Below are 12,913 nucleotides of genomic sequence, written 5' to 3'. Positions count from 1 at the left end.
CTTTTTCATTTTAAATCTATTAGCTGCCGGCAACCTTGAACCCTGCATGTTTTTCCTTTGTGTCTAGGAGGTTCTGTAATACGCTCAGGCGGTGTGAAGTCCTTGTTGTTCGGTGTCATTAATCCTCGTCTCCTCAACCACAATGTGTCTCTTTGTATTGTTTAAACGTGTGAGTGCCAGTATGTGTGTGTGCTACATCAATATCAGTCGTTCCATCACGCACACCGCCCTGCTGCACAGACACACTATCTGCTTTCTTTTCCCAGCTTTTCTCACAAGGGATCTGCTTCTTTCCTTGTGGTGAACCATTTTATATCTTCAGCATACACACACACTTACACACTATCACACACATGTATATACACACTTGTTTTAGGTTTAACACGATCTCCTTCCAGAGATTGCTTATTTATCGGGAGTTGTGCTAAGCCGCACTAGTTACCATGCATTTTTCATGAGCAGAGGATTTAATGGTTGCCTGTGTTTGTGTGTGTGAGTATGTGTGTGTGTGTACATCTGTGTGCCTCTGTGTCACATGTGTTTGTATACATCTCGGGGCTTGTGATGAGTTTTTGCCTTAATGTGTTGAAGAATTTATGCATGTAATGTGCAACATGGAGTACACTCAGGCTATACATGTGGCATCTGGAAGTCACTCGCCTCTCCTCTCCTCCCTCCTCCTCTCCTCTCCTCTCCTCTCCTCTGTCCTCCTCTTTGCTCCTATATTCTCATCTTTCCTCCTCTCTTCTCCTCTTTTCTCCTCTCTCCTCTTTTCTACTCTTTCCTCCTATTTTCTCTTTTCTCCTCTCTTCTCTTTTCTCTTCTGTCCTCCTTTTTTCTCCTTTTCCTTCCTCTCTTGTCCTCTTTTCTCCTCTCTCCTCTTTTCTACAATTTCCTCCTATTTTCTCCCTTCTCCTCTTTTCTCCTCTTTCCTCCTTTCTCCTCTTTCTTCCTCTCTTCTCCTCTTTTATCCTCTTTTCTCCTCTCCTTTCCTCTGTCCTCCTATTTTCTCCTCTTTCCTTTCCTCATTCCTCCAGTCTTCTCCTTTCTTCTGCTATTTCCTCCTATCTCCTCCTATCTCCTCCCCTCCCCTCCCATCCTCTCCTCTCTCCTTCTCTCATCCTCTCTCTCCTCTCCTTGTTTCTCGTCTCAAGGGACCAGTTCCATTCAGCAGGTCTCTAACGGTCTCAAAAGACACAAGAGCACCGCCTGCAGGATTAGGTTTCTGCCGTGTTCACATTCCACTCAGTCCCCTTGGGAGCACAGTGGAATGGAATTCATATGTTTAAGAGGCTCCAAGCAAGTGTGCACATTTCATCGTGGGGCAACATGTACCACCCTCCGTCGAAAGCTCGGTGGATAAAGCTTTGAATATAATAGACAGGGAATTGGTGTTAGGGTTGAGGCAAACCCAGTGCATTCATTGTGCTCCCACCTCCACACAGATGATTGCGCACTCATACACAGAGTCACACAGAGTAGGTGACACACACAAAGCATTTGTTGCTCCCCCACTGTGCTTCAGAAAGCATGTTAATGTGGTGCTTTTGGCTGGTCCACTGAAACGCAATCCTGGTAATCAAATAAATTTTCTTGTTTTCATTCATGTGTTGCTATTAGCATATATTAAAGAGCTTATTATCTCAGGTCATATTGTATCGCTGTGTTTTGTCGGGACAAGGACCCACAATAGATACTTTGAACGTGTGCCTGTATTTCCATGTCGTCACATTTTTGTGTGGTTGCTCTCTCTCCTTCTCTCTCAGTGTCTGCTTGGCACGTGTGTGTCTGTTCCCCTCATGTATGTGTGTGTGTGAGTGTATGACATATGTGAGATGCATTACTGTCAGATAGCCTCCCTTTTGCAGAGTAGTCTCCACAGACGCTTACGTAATGTTATTACCAATCACACATAGAGAGCATCCTGGCGCTCTCACAAGGTTAGAATGAAATATGAGAACGATTATGGTGATCTGAGATTGTATTATCATGGTTTCCTTATTATTGCATCATTAATCTATTTTTGTCTCTTGTCTCTGTCTCTCTTTTTTCTTCTTCTCCTCCCTCAAATCTTTCGCCTATGGCTCACGCAGAAGTCGAACAGAAAGGTAAGTCTGTAAAACAAGCACGGCCTCATTCACAAATGCACGCATGCTCAAAACCCGGGGGTTGGGTGTCACTTATTTGATGCCGGTGCCTGAAGCGTTTTGTACCTCATGGCAGAATGACATCTCTTTCAAAGTCGCTGCTGCTATTTTTAAGACAGCTTGATCCCAGCCTATAGAGGCAATTTCGAAACACTGGTTCTCATTAGACACACTCCAGGCCCATAATATTCCATATTATCATGTAGAATGTCACTTAACAAACTCTCCCTGGGTCGAGCACATTTTTATGATGAGCCAATGAAAAGAGAGTTACATTGACATTTATTATTTCAAATGCTTTCCTATGATAGGAAAATTATGCCTGCGCTTTGAATAGTCAATGAAAATTAAATCAATACACCCAGCCCTTTCTGTCACGTCTGGAATTGTATTATTAAGGAGAATGGGGAAACCACAATGCACATCTGGCCTGTCTCTCTATGTGAACATCTGTGTGTGTGAGTGTGTGTGTGTACGTGTGTGTGTGTGTGACATTCCAGTTAAATTACAAAGGTCCCCATGACTGGTCGCACCGACTTCCCAGAATTTACTACATATCCCACATCACTCATAAAAAGTGACCCCAGTATTCCAAAATGGGAATACCAAGCGCGGAGTGGGGAATGAATTATCGTAACAATTGCAGAAACAGCAGGCGATAAAAGACGTGTTCAGTTCTGCAGCCGCCCGTTCCTGACAGAGATAGAAAGGGAGAGAAGAGAAGAAAGAGCTATGAGACTAATGAGGAGCCAGGGAGGGAGGACGGGAGGGAGGAATGGGAATAGAGGGAAGGAGGGAAGTAGAACAAAATGTGCCATTTTCTCTTTTTCCTCATAGCAATGAGAGCTGGGTATTATCTGTTGAATAGGAGGCATGCTGTTGCTGTGCTCCAGAATGACAGCGACTATACAACATTCAAATCACAACACAGTAAGCCTATCATGTCATCGTCACTCACTGGCGGTTAAGGTTAAGTTAAAACACAGTGTAACATTTATGAAAAGAGGCAAACATCTCACAGGCACTGTCAGCAAATCTAGAAAGAATGGCTGACATTTTACAGTGACTGCATTTAAATATATCTAATGTGAAAATTGTGCCGTTTGTTCCTCAGTATTTCTGTGCCCTGGCATTCTGCGAGGGGTCTACCAAAGTGAGCACCTCTTTGAGTCGGATCACCAGTCAGGTGCTTGGTGCAAAGACCCACTGCAGGCCTCAGATAAGATCTACTACATGCCCTGGACGCCGTATCGCACAGACACCCTGACAGAGTACTCATCCAAGGAGGACTTCATCGCAGGGCGTCCCACCACCACCTACAAACTCCCGCATCGTGTAGATGGGACTGGTTTTGTCGTCTATGATGGTGCGCTTTTCTTCAACAAAGAGCGTACTCGCAACATCGTCAAGTTTGACCTGCGCACTCGCATCAAGAGCGGCGAGGCTATTATCGCCAACGCAAACTACCACGACACCTCTCCATACCGCTGGGGGGGCAAATCGGACATTGATCTTGCAGTGGACGAGAATGGACTGTGGGTGATCTATGCAACAGAGCAGAACAACGGGCGCATCGTTGTGAGCCAGCTCAACCCGTACACCCTGCGCATCGAAGGTTCATGGGACACGAGCTACGACAAACGCTCGGCCTCCAATGCTTTCATGATCTGTGGAGTCCTGTATGTAGTCAAAACCGTTTACGAAGACGATGACAATGAAGGGACGGGGAACAAAATCGACTATATGTACAACACAGATAAGAGCAAGGAGGTGACAGTCAACATACCGTTCCCTAATTCCTACCAGTACATCGCTGCAGTGGATTACAACCCCAGAGACAACCTGCTGTACGTGTGGAATAACTACCATGTGGTCAAGTACTCGCTGGACTTCGGCAACAACGGTAAGCCCCACCCTTTCTCCTTTTACTGCTGTCCTTAACTTCCTCCTTTTGGTGGTGTTTGACTATGTAAGAACAAGGGAAAAGATGCAGGTTTGGGTCCCTTTGCCTATCAAATTAATGAGACAAGCTGTGATGGGATTCTTTTAATCTTCACATGAAATACCTTGGCATATTTGTAGTGCTTTTAATATTCATTCATTTTAATATTCATTATGATAAATGCTTTTTTTTTGTTGTGACATAAGGAATACTTACAGCCGCTAATCTCCTTCAAATAATTAATTTTGCAAAATGACTTAAAAAGGAAGAAAAAGAAAATCACCATCTGTGCTGTCACCATTCTCAATTATGACTGTTCTCTCAACACCACACCCATCAAATCTGCATGTTTTAAGACGTACAAACAGACAAACTTTGTTCTGGATCTGCCCGTGTTGTTTTATTTGTAGATTTCTTCACAGTTGCTTTTATTTTTATCCTTTATTTAACCAAAGAGTTACTTCCAAAGACACCATAAAGTTTACCTTGATCTCTATCTACAGAAGAATATCTCTAACGATGTTGCAGTATGTTGAGCCTTACATACTGTCACTGTGTCTGGCTTGAATACCCCTTTGCCCACCTTTTCTTTGGTTTCCCTTGCTTCTTAAGGAATCATAATGCATTCCTCGAGAATGAAGCCGGGAGTGTCTGAAGGGGAGAGGGAACTGATATCGCTTTCACAAAGGGCTATTATGACAATCTAAGACACTTCACCCTGTATTTTACTCATCCCTTTATTTTTTGTTGCTGATCTGTTCATACAAGGCTGCCTCAGATCAGGAAATGTAGGCCCTTACATATTTCTGCTAACACACAAAAGAAACCTGAAGGAAGTTTAAATTAAATCACACATTGAATTAAGAAAAGGAAGATTGAGGTTTGGTCAGAAAAATCCACTCTGTATCTTGTTATCTGAGATGTCTGACCAAATTTTATCACAGATCAGAGAGCTCATCAATCCAGCGTGAAGGTTGACTCAATTAAATTAACCTATAATGGACAAACAATAATGTTTTGACATTTCATTAATTCATTAAAACCTTTACTTTGGCTTCTAACTTTAAAGGTGACATATCATGCAAAATTGACTTTTTAATGGTTCTTTACCTGAAATATGTGTCCCTGGCATGTCTACAAACCCCCCGAGAATGAAAAAAAACCATTCTGCCCCTGTTCTGATTTCTCCACCTTTCTGTAAATGTGTGTGAAACGAGCCGTTTCAGACTTCCGTGTTTTTGTTACGTAACAACAATATCCGGTCTGTCACGGAGTCAGAGCTCGGAGCTTGTTCAGCCCATAGACTGTATAAAATAATACTGAATCCCTCCCCCGTTTTTCATTACCTGCACAAATGTGTGCTAACAAGGAGCTTAGGAGGGAGGCATGCTAGTTGTAGGCTGTCTTAATAAACACAAAGGTCGGTTTTACTCCCCACGTCTGCAGATTTGAAGATCTAGTGGATGATTTTTATTTGTCATGGATAAGTGCTAGCGCTAGTTAGCATAGCCACATAGCTACATGTTCATAGCTGTAGCTGTAGCTGTGTACCAAGACACACGTCGACATACTGACAAATAAAACAACAAGAAACACTAAATCTGTGACCAATGGTTCAGAAAGGTCCTGCTGCCTTTCTGGCAGAGGTCGGTTTTACTCCCCAGGTCTGCAGATTTGAAGATCTAGTGGATGATTTTTATTTATCATGGATAGGTGCTAGCGCTAATTACCATAGCCACATAGCTATATGTTCATAGCTGTAGCTGTAGCTGTATCTGTAGCTGTAGCTGTAGCTGTGTACCATGACACACGTCGACATACTGACAAATAAAACAACAAGAAACACTAAATCTGTGACCAATCCTTCATAAAAGGTCCTGCTGCCTTTCTGGCAGAGGTCGGTTTTACTCCCCACGTCTGCAGATTTGAAGATCTAGTGGATGATTTTTATTTATCATGGATAAGTGCTAGCGCTAGTTAGCATAGCCACATAGCTACATGTTCGTAGCTGTGTACCAAGACACACGTCTACATACTGACAAATAAAACAACAAGAAACACTAAATCTGTGACCAATCGTTCAGAAAGGTCCTGCTACAGGCGCCTCTCCATCAGGATCAGATTCAGAGGGTTGAAGTAACGCGATCTCTGAGCAGCCGTGTATATTCAGCCAACATGTAAACATTAGATCAACGTGCTGGAGAGCCGAGGCACATCCACTTCCGGAGGGGGCGTGGTCAGAGGGAAAACAGAGTGTTCTGATGAGGAATGAAGAAGGGGACTTTTCAGGCATGCCAAAATCTGATTTCAAAGTGTTTTTTTGAGCATAAACTTTAAAGACATGTTTTTGGGACCTCTTAAACCAATATATATTGATGAAAAAAGCATGATATGTCCCCTTTAAAGAGGTTTACGTTATGTTCAATAATGTTGAGAAAACAAGGAACAGAAAGCAATGAAAACAACTGCACAGTGAAATGAAGAGCTCTAAGATCATTGTTTTGATCGTCAACCAGAAATACAGTATGAGTGTGTTATTCATAATTCCTCAAGTTCAGGACTCAATTCGAACAATAGATTTAAAAAATTCAAAGTAAAAGTATAATTTCTGCTTTAGAGTCCGCCCCCTTTCCCCGCTGGCTGGAAAGGCTTAGGCCCCTGGAGCCTGAAGGGCTATTTGCCCAACCTAATTGCCTTTCAGCACCTTTCTATGGAGTGGTCAAGGCAGTCTGGCTGCGTGTCTTATTAAATGATGTCTGAATTAATGCATGCTCTTACACGCAGTTAGAAACGCAGTACAAGGAATTATGGAGAGAGGCAGCGAGAAACTTAGTTTCTACCGATCAGAGTGTGCGTGTGCGTGCGTGTGTGTTTGTGTGTTTGAGTGATAGGAGGCCATGCTGTGAAAAAAAATAAAAAAGTGAGTATGTATGATCATGCATGCATAACGTGGTGCCTGCCCTGCGTTGTAAAGTGCTAATGTAGTTACAGTATGAGTTTGTGTTTCTCTATTCATGAGCGTGCATACGTGTTTATTGGTGTCCGCTCCAGAGTGTGATCACTCTCATAATAGAGCTCTGGGTGTCTCAGGAGGCTCTAAAGAGGAGATCAATGGGGATTCAATGTGGAGAATGACCTCCAGTGCACAGCAACAAGCCAGACTGCTGACCAGCAGGAGATAAATACATACAATCAATGCTGCCCCACTCCTTTACTCTCCTCCTCGCTGCGCTCCCTCACTCAATGAAGACAAGGAATAAATTAACTCCCTTAACTGCATGATTTTCTCATTCTCTGGGAAAAAAAGTCGATCCAGTCAAGTTTGTAATTTTTGTTGTAGTTGGACGCTTATTCCCCTCTTTATCCCTCTATCACTTGTTGAGACAGGTGCCTTTCTGCGTAGGATCACTCTGAATATATGCAGCATATCCTGTGAGTTGACTGTGGTCAAACTTATCCAGCCCTGCTTCTTTTTGTTCTCTTTCTTGAGTCAGTACAGGAAACAGGCTGAGGAAAGGGGCCATTCTAAGGGTTTCCACTCATTACTGATGTATCCCAATGCGCGCCCTGCTTTTGTTTCAGCTCATATGGACTTCTTAAACGCCAAAAAAAATGAGACAGGAAATGGGCCATGGAGTTAGGAAAAGGCCGAGGTGGGCCACTGAGGTTTTAGTGTAATTGGAGTACTACACAAAAAAGCACCAATTACCGTGTTTTGTCTCTCCAACTGGCTCACAAAGCTGCAGCTCTGCGAAAGGTTTAGAAGAGGTCTCTGCTGCACTGTCACAGCTTGGACAGTTTGAAAGTTTATTCTTTTGTTTAGTTACACATTTTTGAATGCTTTATGTTACTTTGACAAACTCCGACACATGCATACTTCATGCTATCCTCTGCTGATTAACAGTAGGGCTGGATTTAACAAGATCAATACTTTTCAAGAAAGTTTCATATGTTGATCTGATCATGCTCTAATCCAATCCTAGCATTGCCATTGGTATATTATTACTTTTTGGGCTAGGTTCTGGCATTGCTGTTTGTAGTGAAACATAAATAAATGGATTTAAAAAACTAAAATATTGAAGGTAACCCAGCTTTGAAATCTGTAAATGTCTTGTCAAGCCCAATAAATCATATCAGGGTTTTCTTTTAGCAGGGAAATTTGAGCATTACAGAGGAGAAAGAGGAGAACAAAAGTAAGGTTCAGTTCACCTTAGGCCAGCAGATAATATAAAGGATTACTCCCCTGTATTTCATCACAGCATTGATGCAGCACACAGGAGAAAATGGTCTTTTTGAAATGCATATTCCTCCTCCCTTGGTACTTAGGAAGAAAGCAAACTGCCTCCTTACATTTATTGTCTCACATGTCGGTTTGTGTTTCTTCTCTGTCTGTTAAACACCCATTCTTTTTCTCCCTGCCTCTCACACAAACACTCACAATGACAGGAATCTCAATATTTCCCCTTCCCTATCCCGTATATCTTTTCTCTTTAACATTTTGTTTTTCCCTGCCAGCCTTATCTCCCGCCTAATCTGCCCTCCTTTTCTGCGCACAGCTCTTTTCCCACATCACAAAAGGCTATTTCATCAAGTGTCCTTAGATGTATATATTATAGAGGCCTGGTGTGTGAATGCCTTCACAGAGTTGGAGTCAAAGTCACTTGTCTCTGTATTACCCTTTCCTCCCACCCCACGCTCCCCAAACACTCCCTCACTCTCTCTACTGTTTATGGAGTTGTTTCATCATGTCTTCTTACATGCATATTATAGAGGCCTGCCCCTACGCAAGCGGCATGGCTCCGATGAAACATTTGAATAATTTATAACCTCCAGTCTGCCTTGCCACACTTTAAAAAGTTTTCCCAACAAAGTCGCAAAATTATTCATGTTATCTGCATCTTTGGGGAGGGAGGGGCAAACAGGAGTAGAACTGAATAGTACAAACTGACTTTCCCATCTCGTTTTCACCCTTATTTTCTCCCTGTTCATGTCTTTCTCATTTTCTCCTGCTACTACACTTCTCTGTACTTTTTGTTCTTAGTCCTATGGAGAATATTTTCCCATGCTTTAATACATTCATCTCTTAGTGCTGTCCCACTTTAGCCCTTTAAGGTGATCATCTACTTAATTTCTTAAGTTCAGGTGAGATAATATGATTGCATATCCTACAGGAGCGAGCCAACACGCTGAAATTAGTATAACAGGAAAGGTAATTGTAAAAGTTTCCCGCACAACCCTGAAGGTACTTTTGTTCTGTCAAATATAGACAGTGTTAAAAAGGTTCATCTCAGGGAGACAAAGGAACAGTTTTCACTTCTGGTTACAAGTGTTTTGTAAGAATGACGTACAGTGACTATTTGTAATACTGTCAAACATCTTCAAAACCTGCAAACTTGTTGTACTTGATAAGGTAAGACCACAACTTCTGCTTTGCGTTTTTGACTGTGTTAATATGGACGACAAACCTCCATCTCCTCCCATGGAAAAAATGAAGCCAAAACTCCGCCTTCCATGCCTATTTTAAGGCCAGTGCATGCCCGGATGCAATCTGGCCAGTGGAGACAAGGTAGTGATGTCACATCCATTCTGCTAATCATTGCAAACATTTAACTTAACAAAATACCACTGAATGGTCCCTCAGGTTGGTGAAGTCCACAGCAGACTTGTTCCCATGTTGATGTGAGGTGAACACACATACTTTGGAAAATTCAATGGCTCATGTGTTACACGGGAACTCTACCAGATCTGTTTCCGGTCTGGCTCCGTGCTCTCTCGTCTGTCAACACCCATCGGTTGCATTTTTGGAACGCAGCACGCAGCAGGACCAGCGGACAGCTGGAGTCATGTGACAGAGGTTTTCCCGTGGCAATCACTGAATCAAAGATTCTCCTCCTCCACTCCTCATCCATGTTGTCTTTATGGTCCTCTGAAAACCTCTGACCGGTTGACTCCAGACCTGCCTCTACTCAAAATGACATTTTGTTGTCAGAGTTAAGTTAAAAACGATCTAACGATAACACCGAGTATTTTATTCTGAAAATTAACCGGATGCTTCAATTTTTGTGCCTGATATCCTGTCCAGCTCCATCTGCTCAGTGCATATTGATGCATCATGCTCCAGCATCTGGCAAAAATAGAAGTCTTGCATAGCTGATCTGTTGCGTTCCGACTTGCCGGATCAGAGACGCAGCTGGAACGCAAAAGAGCGGACCCAGTGGGAGTTAAAAAATGTAATAGAATAGAAACCAGCTCCGGTACCGTGACAGATTGGAGACAGACCGGACATGGATCTGGTGGAATTTGGCCGTTAGTATTGGTCACATGTTTCTTCTCTACACTTGCTAATCTGGTAAAGAACAATGCAGAGCTGCCAGTCATGGCTCCACATTACCTCTTAAATAACATGATAAAATACAACAGTCATGACAAAAAAGATGTTTCAGGAAAATGTATTTGACAAGTATTTAGATTTTTGAGTTTGACCCATTTTCTATGGCGTTATAACAGTGACAAAACTATCGCGCGAGCAGATGAGATTCTCGCACGAGGAGAAGTGTAACCCGAGCGCAAATCAAAGAGACCCATGCAGAAAAGTTGTCCTTGTGAGCGCAAACACATCACTCGCGTGCAACATTTCTCTACTCGAGAGCAAATTTTCAGCCTGTGAGAGGAAAACTACCTTCAGAGCACGTGCAGAACTGAACTGAGCGCTCACAGATTTAATCTGCGCGCGCGGGTGTTTCCCCTGCGCGCTGTGTCTCTCCTGCTCGCAGGTCACAGAGCTGCTCGCGCTCGAGTATATTTTAGTTTTGTCAGTCGGGGGGCGGGCACAGTGGGCGGGCACAGTCACAATGGTGTCTGGGTGTGATTGGCTGAGTCCCTGTGTTTTCTGATTGGGCCTTTTTTTTCACCTTGTTATTTATTGTTCGTCTCATGCGACATGGACATGAGTAGCTGCTATTAACGAGCTCCATGGCTAATCTTCCAAGATCGACAGCCTCAAATGCAATTCTCTACAGTGGAGACACTTTCCTCTTTAGTACCCCCAGAGCTGGAACCTGGACAAAACTCCGTCATCCACAGTTTGGACCACAACTATGAAGGTAAGTGTCTCTGTTACATTGTTAGCTTAGCATTAGCTAGACTTCTTTGTGTATATCGCACTGTGGTGTTCTATAACTTAGACCTTTGTTTGGATGCTGATTAACATTCATAGAATAAATGAGGATATTCTCCTTGTGGTGTTTGATGGTGTAGCGTGACACCGTGATTTTGGTATTTAAACATCAGTAAAAGGTGAAAATGTGAGTCCAATAGTATGCCTTTACGTATTGTTCAGCCCACACCCACAGATATATGTACATATTTGTGATGCTGTAATCGGATACTGTTTTTGATCCCATGTGTTATGACTGATTTTGCAGGGCTAACAAGCTAAAACACGGAAGCTAAATACGTGTTGCTCACTCAACTACGAGAAAACAGAAAAAACATAAGGGAAATAAAATGATTGCTCACATGCTAGAATGCTGTAAGTTACTGCATTTATAGGGAGAAAGGGAATATTATGTGATCGATTAAAGATTTTGTTGATAGGAGTCTGATTTAATGCATTCATTAAACCTGTAACTTAAATAAATGTGCTTTTGTTTAGGAAAAAAGGATGATAACCCTATGCAACCGGACTACGTGCCATCAATCTTTAAACATGTGCCATCCCCAGAGAAGAGAAGAGAAGAAGGAGAAGGCAGCTGGATGTGTTCAACAGAAGGCAGAAGAGCAAACTCCAAAGAATTGAGCAGGCAAGGAAATCATGGGCAGCAGCAGATAGCCCTCTCATAGACTGTCCTGAGGAAAGCAGTACTACTCCTGCTGGAGTGGAGAGTCTTGCAGGAGAATCTCCAGAAAAATCGGCCCTCAATGAGCCTCAATGCACTGCTATATATGTTGTTAAAAGAAAATAATGAATAGAATTGGACTAAATGAAATGAGTCTCAAAAACAATGCTTAAAATGTTAACATTCTTACTGGTTTACCAACCTTTTCAGTCCTGATAACACTTTTTAATTTTGTAGCTCCTTTTCTGAAACATAAGTCAGACCTGACATCATTTCAGCAGTATATGCTTACGTTAATTAAGCTCAGAATGAACTTGTCTTTTGACTTTCTTGCCGATAATTTTGCCATTGATTCGCCCACTTATTCCAAGCTTTTAATGTGTGACATTAAACCAGAGTAGGTAAGTGGTGGCCACTGTACACATCAATATACATTTAAAAAAGAAGTGTGGGTATTTTGAAATAACTGTAAATAAATCATAGACAACCATTAACAAACCTGTTTGTCTCTGTTTCTTTCACTTATGTGATTTCTTTATGAGAAACTGATGTGTTACCAGTTTATAACCACCAACTATAAGTTTAATATAAGGCCATCACTACTGACTAGAAATGCAGTTTTTTGTGCATGAATGACTTTTCTGCAGGAGGGACATATCTAGTGTTTTGGAATTCCCTTCACAAGAAGACAGGTTTGGTGAAACTTTGTACTTCACATAAACCTGATGCACAGACAACATGTTCCCAACTTCAGACTCACGACAGTAGCACCACTGTTGACTATTACTAGTGAGTGCTGGTTTTGGGGCACAAAAATACTTTGCAAGCAGCTCTGGAATTCTACATTTCTTGAAAAAGTCTTATAGCAAATTCCATTTCCTTCTCAAAAAGGCCACATCTGGTGTCACGGGTTCCACAAAAGGTGAAGTGCTTTCCTTTTCAGTCCAGAGGATAAAGTCACAATATGGTTTGTCACTAACAAATAG

The 12,913-nt window shown here is 42.3% G+C and overlaps 1 protein-coding gene across 1 annotated transcript in view; it reads left to right on the top strand.

Moving 5' to 3' along the window:
• Positions 1-12,913, top strand: part of adgrl3.1 (adhesion G protein-coupled receptor L3.1) — a 122,116-nt gene that overhangs the window by 55,792 nt on the left and 53,411 nt on the right. Inside the window, exons 7-8 of the mRNA XM_034687696.1 lie at positions 2,094-2,108; positions 3,262-4,050. Coding sequence (XP_034543587.1) covers positions 2,094-2,108; positions 3,262-4,050 — 804 coding nt within the window. The remainder of the gene's footprint in view (positions 1-2,093; positions 2,109-3,261; positions 4,051-12,913) is intronic.

The sequence above is a fragment of the Notolabrus celidotus genome, chromosome 7, assembly GCF_009762535.1.
Source record: "Notolabrus celidotus isolate fNotCel1 chromosome 7, fNotCel1.pri, whole genome shotgun sequence".
Lineage (NCBI taxonomy): Eukaryota > Metazoa > Chordata > Actinopteri > Labriformes > Labridae > Notolabrus > Notolabrus celidotus.
Note: the sequence above shows the minus strand (reverse complement) of the source record. Positions and strands in the feature narration are given on the sequence as shown.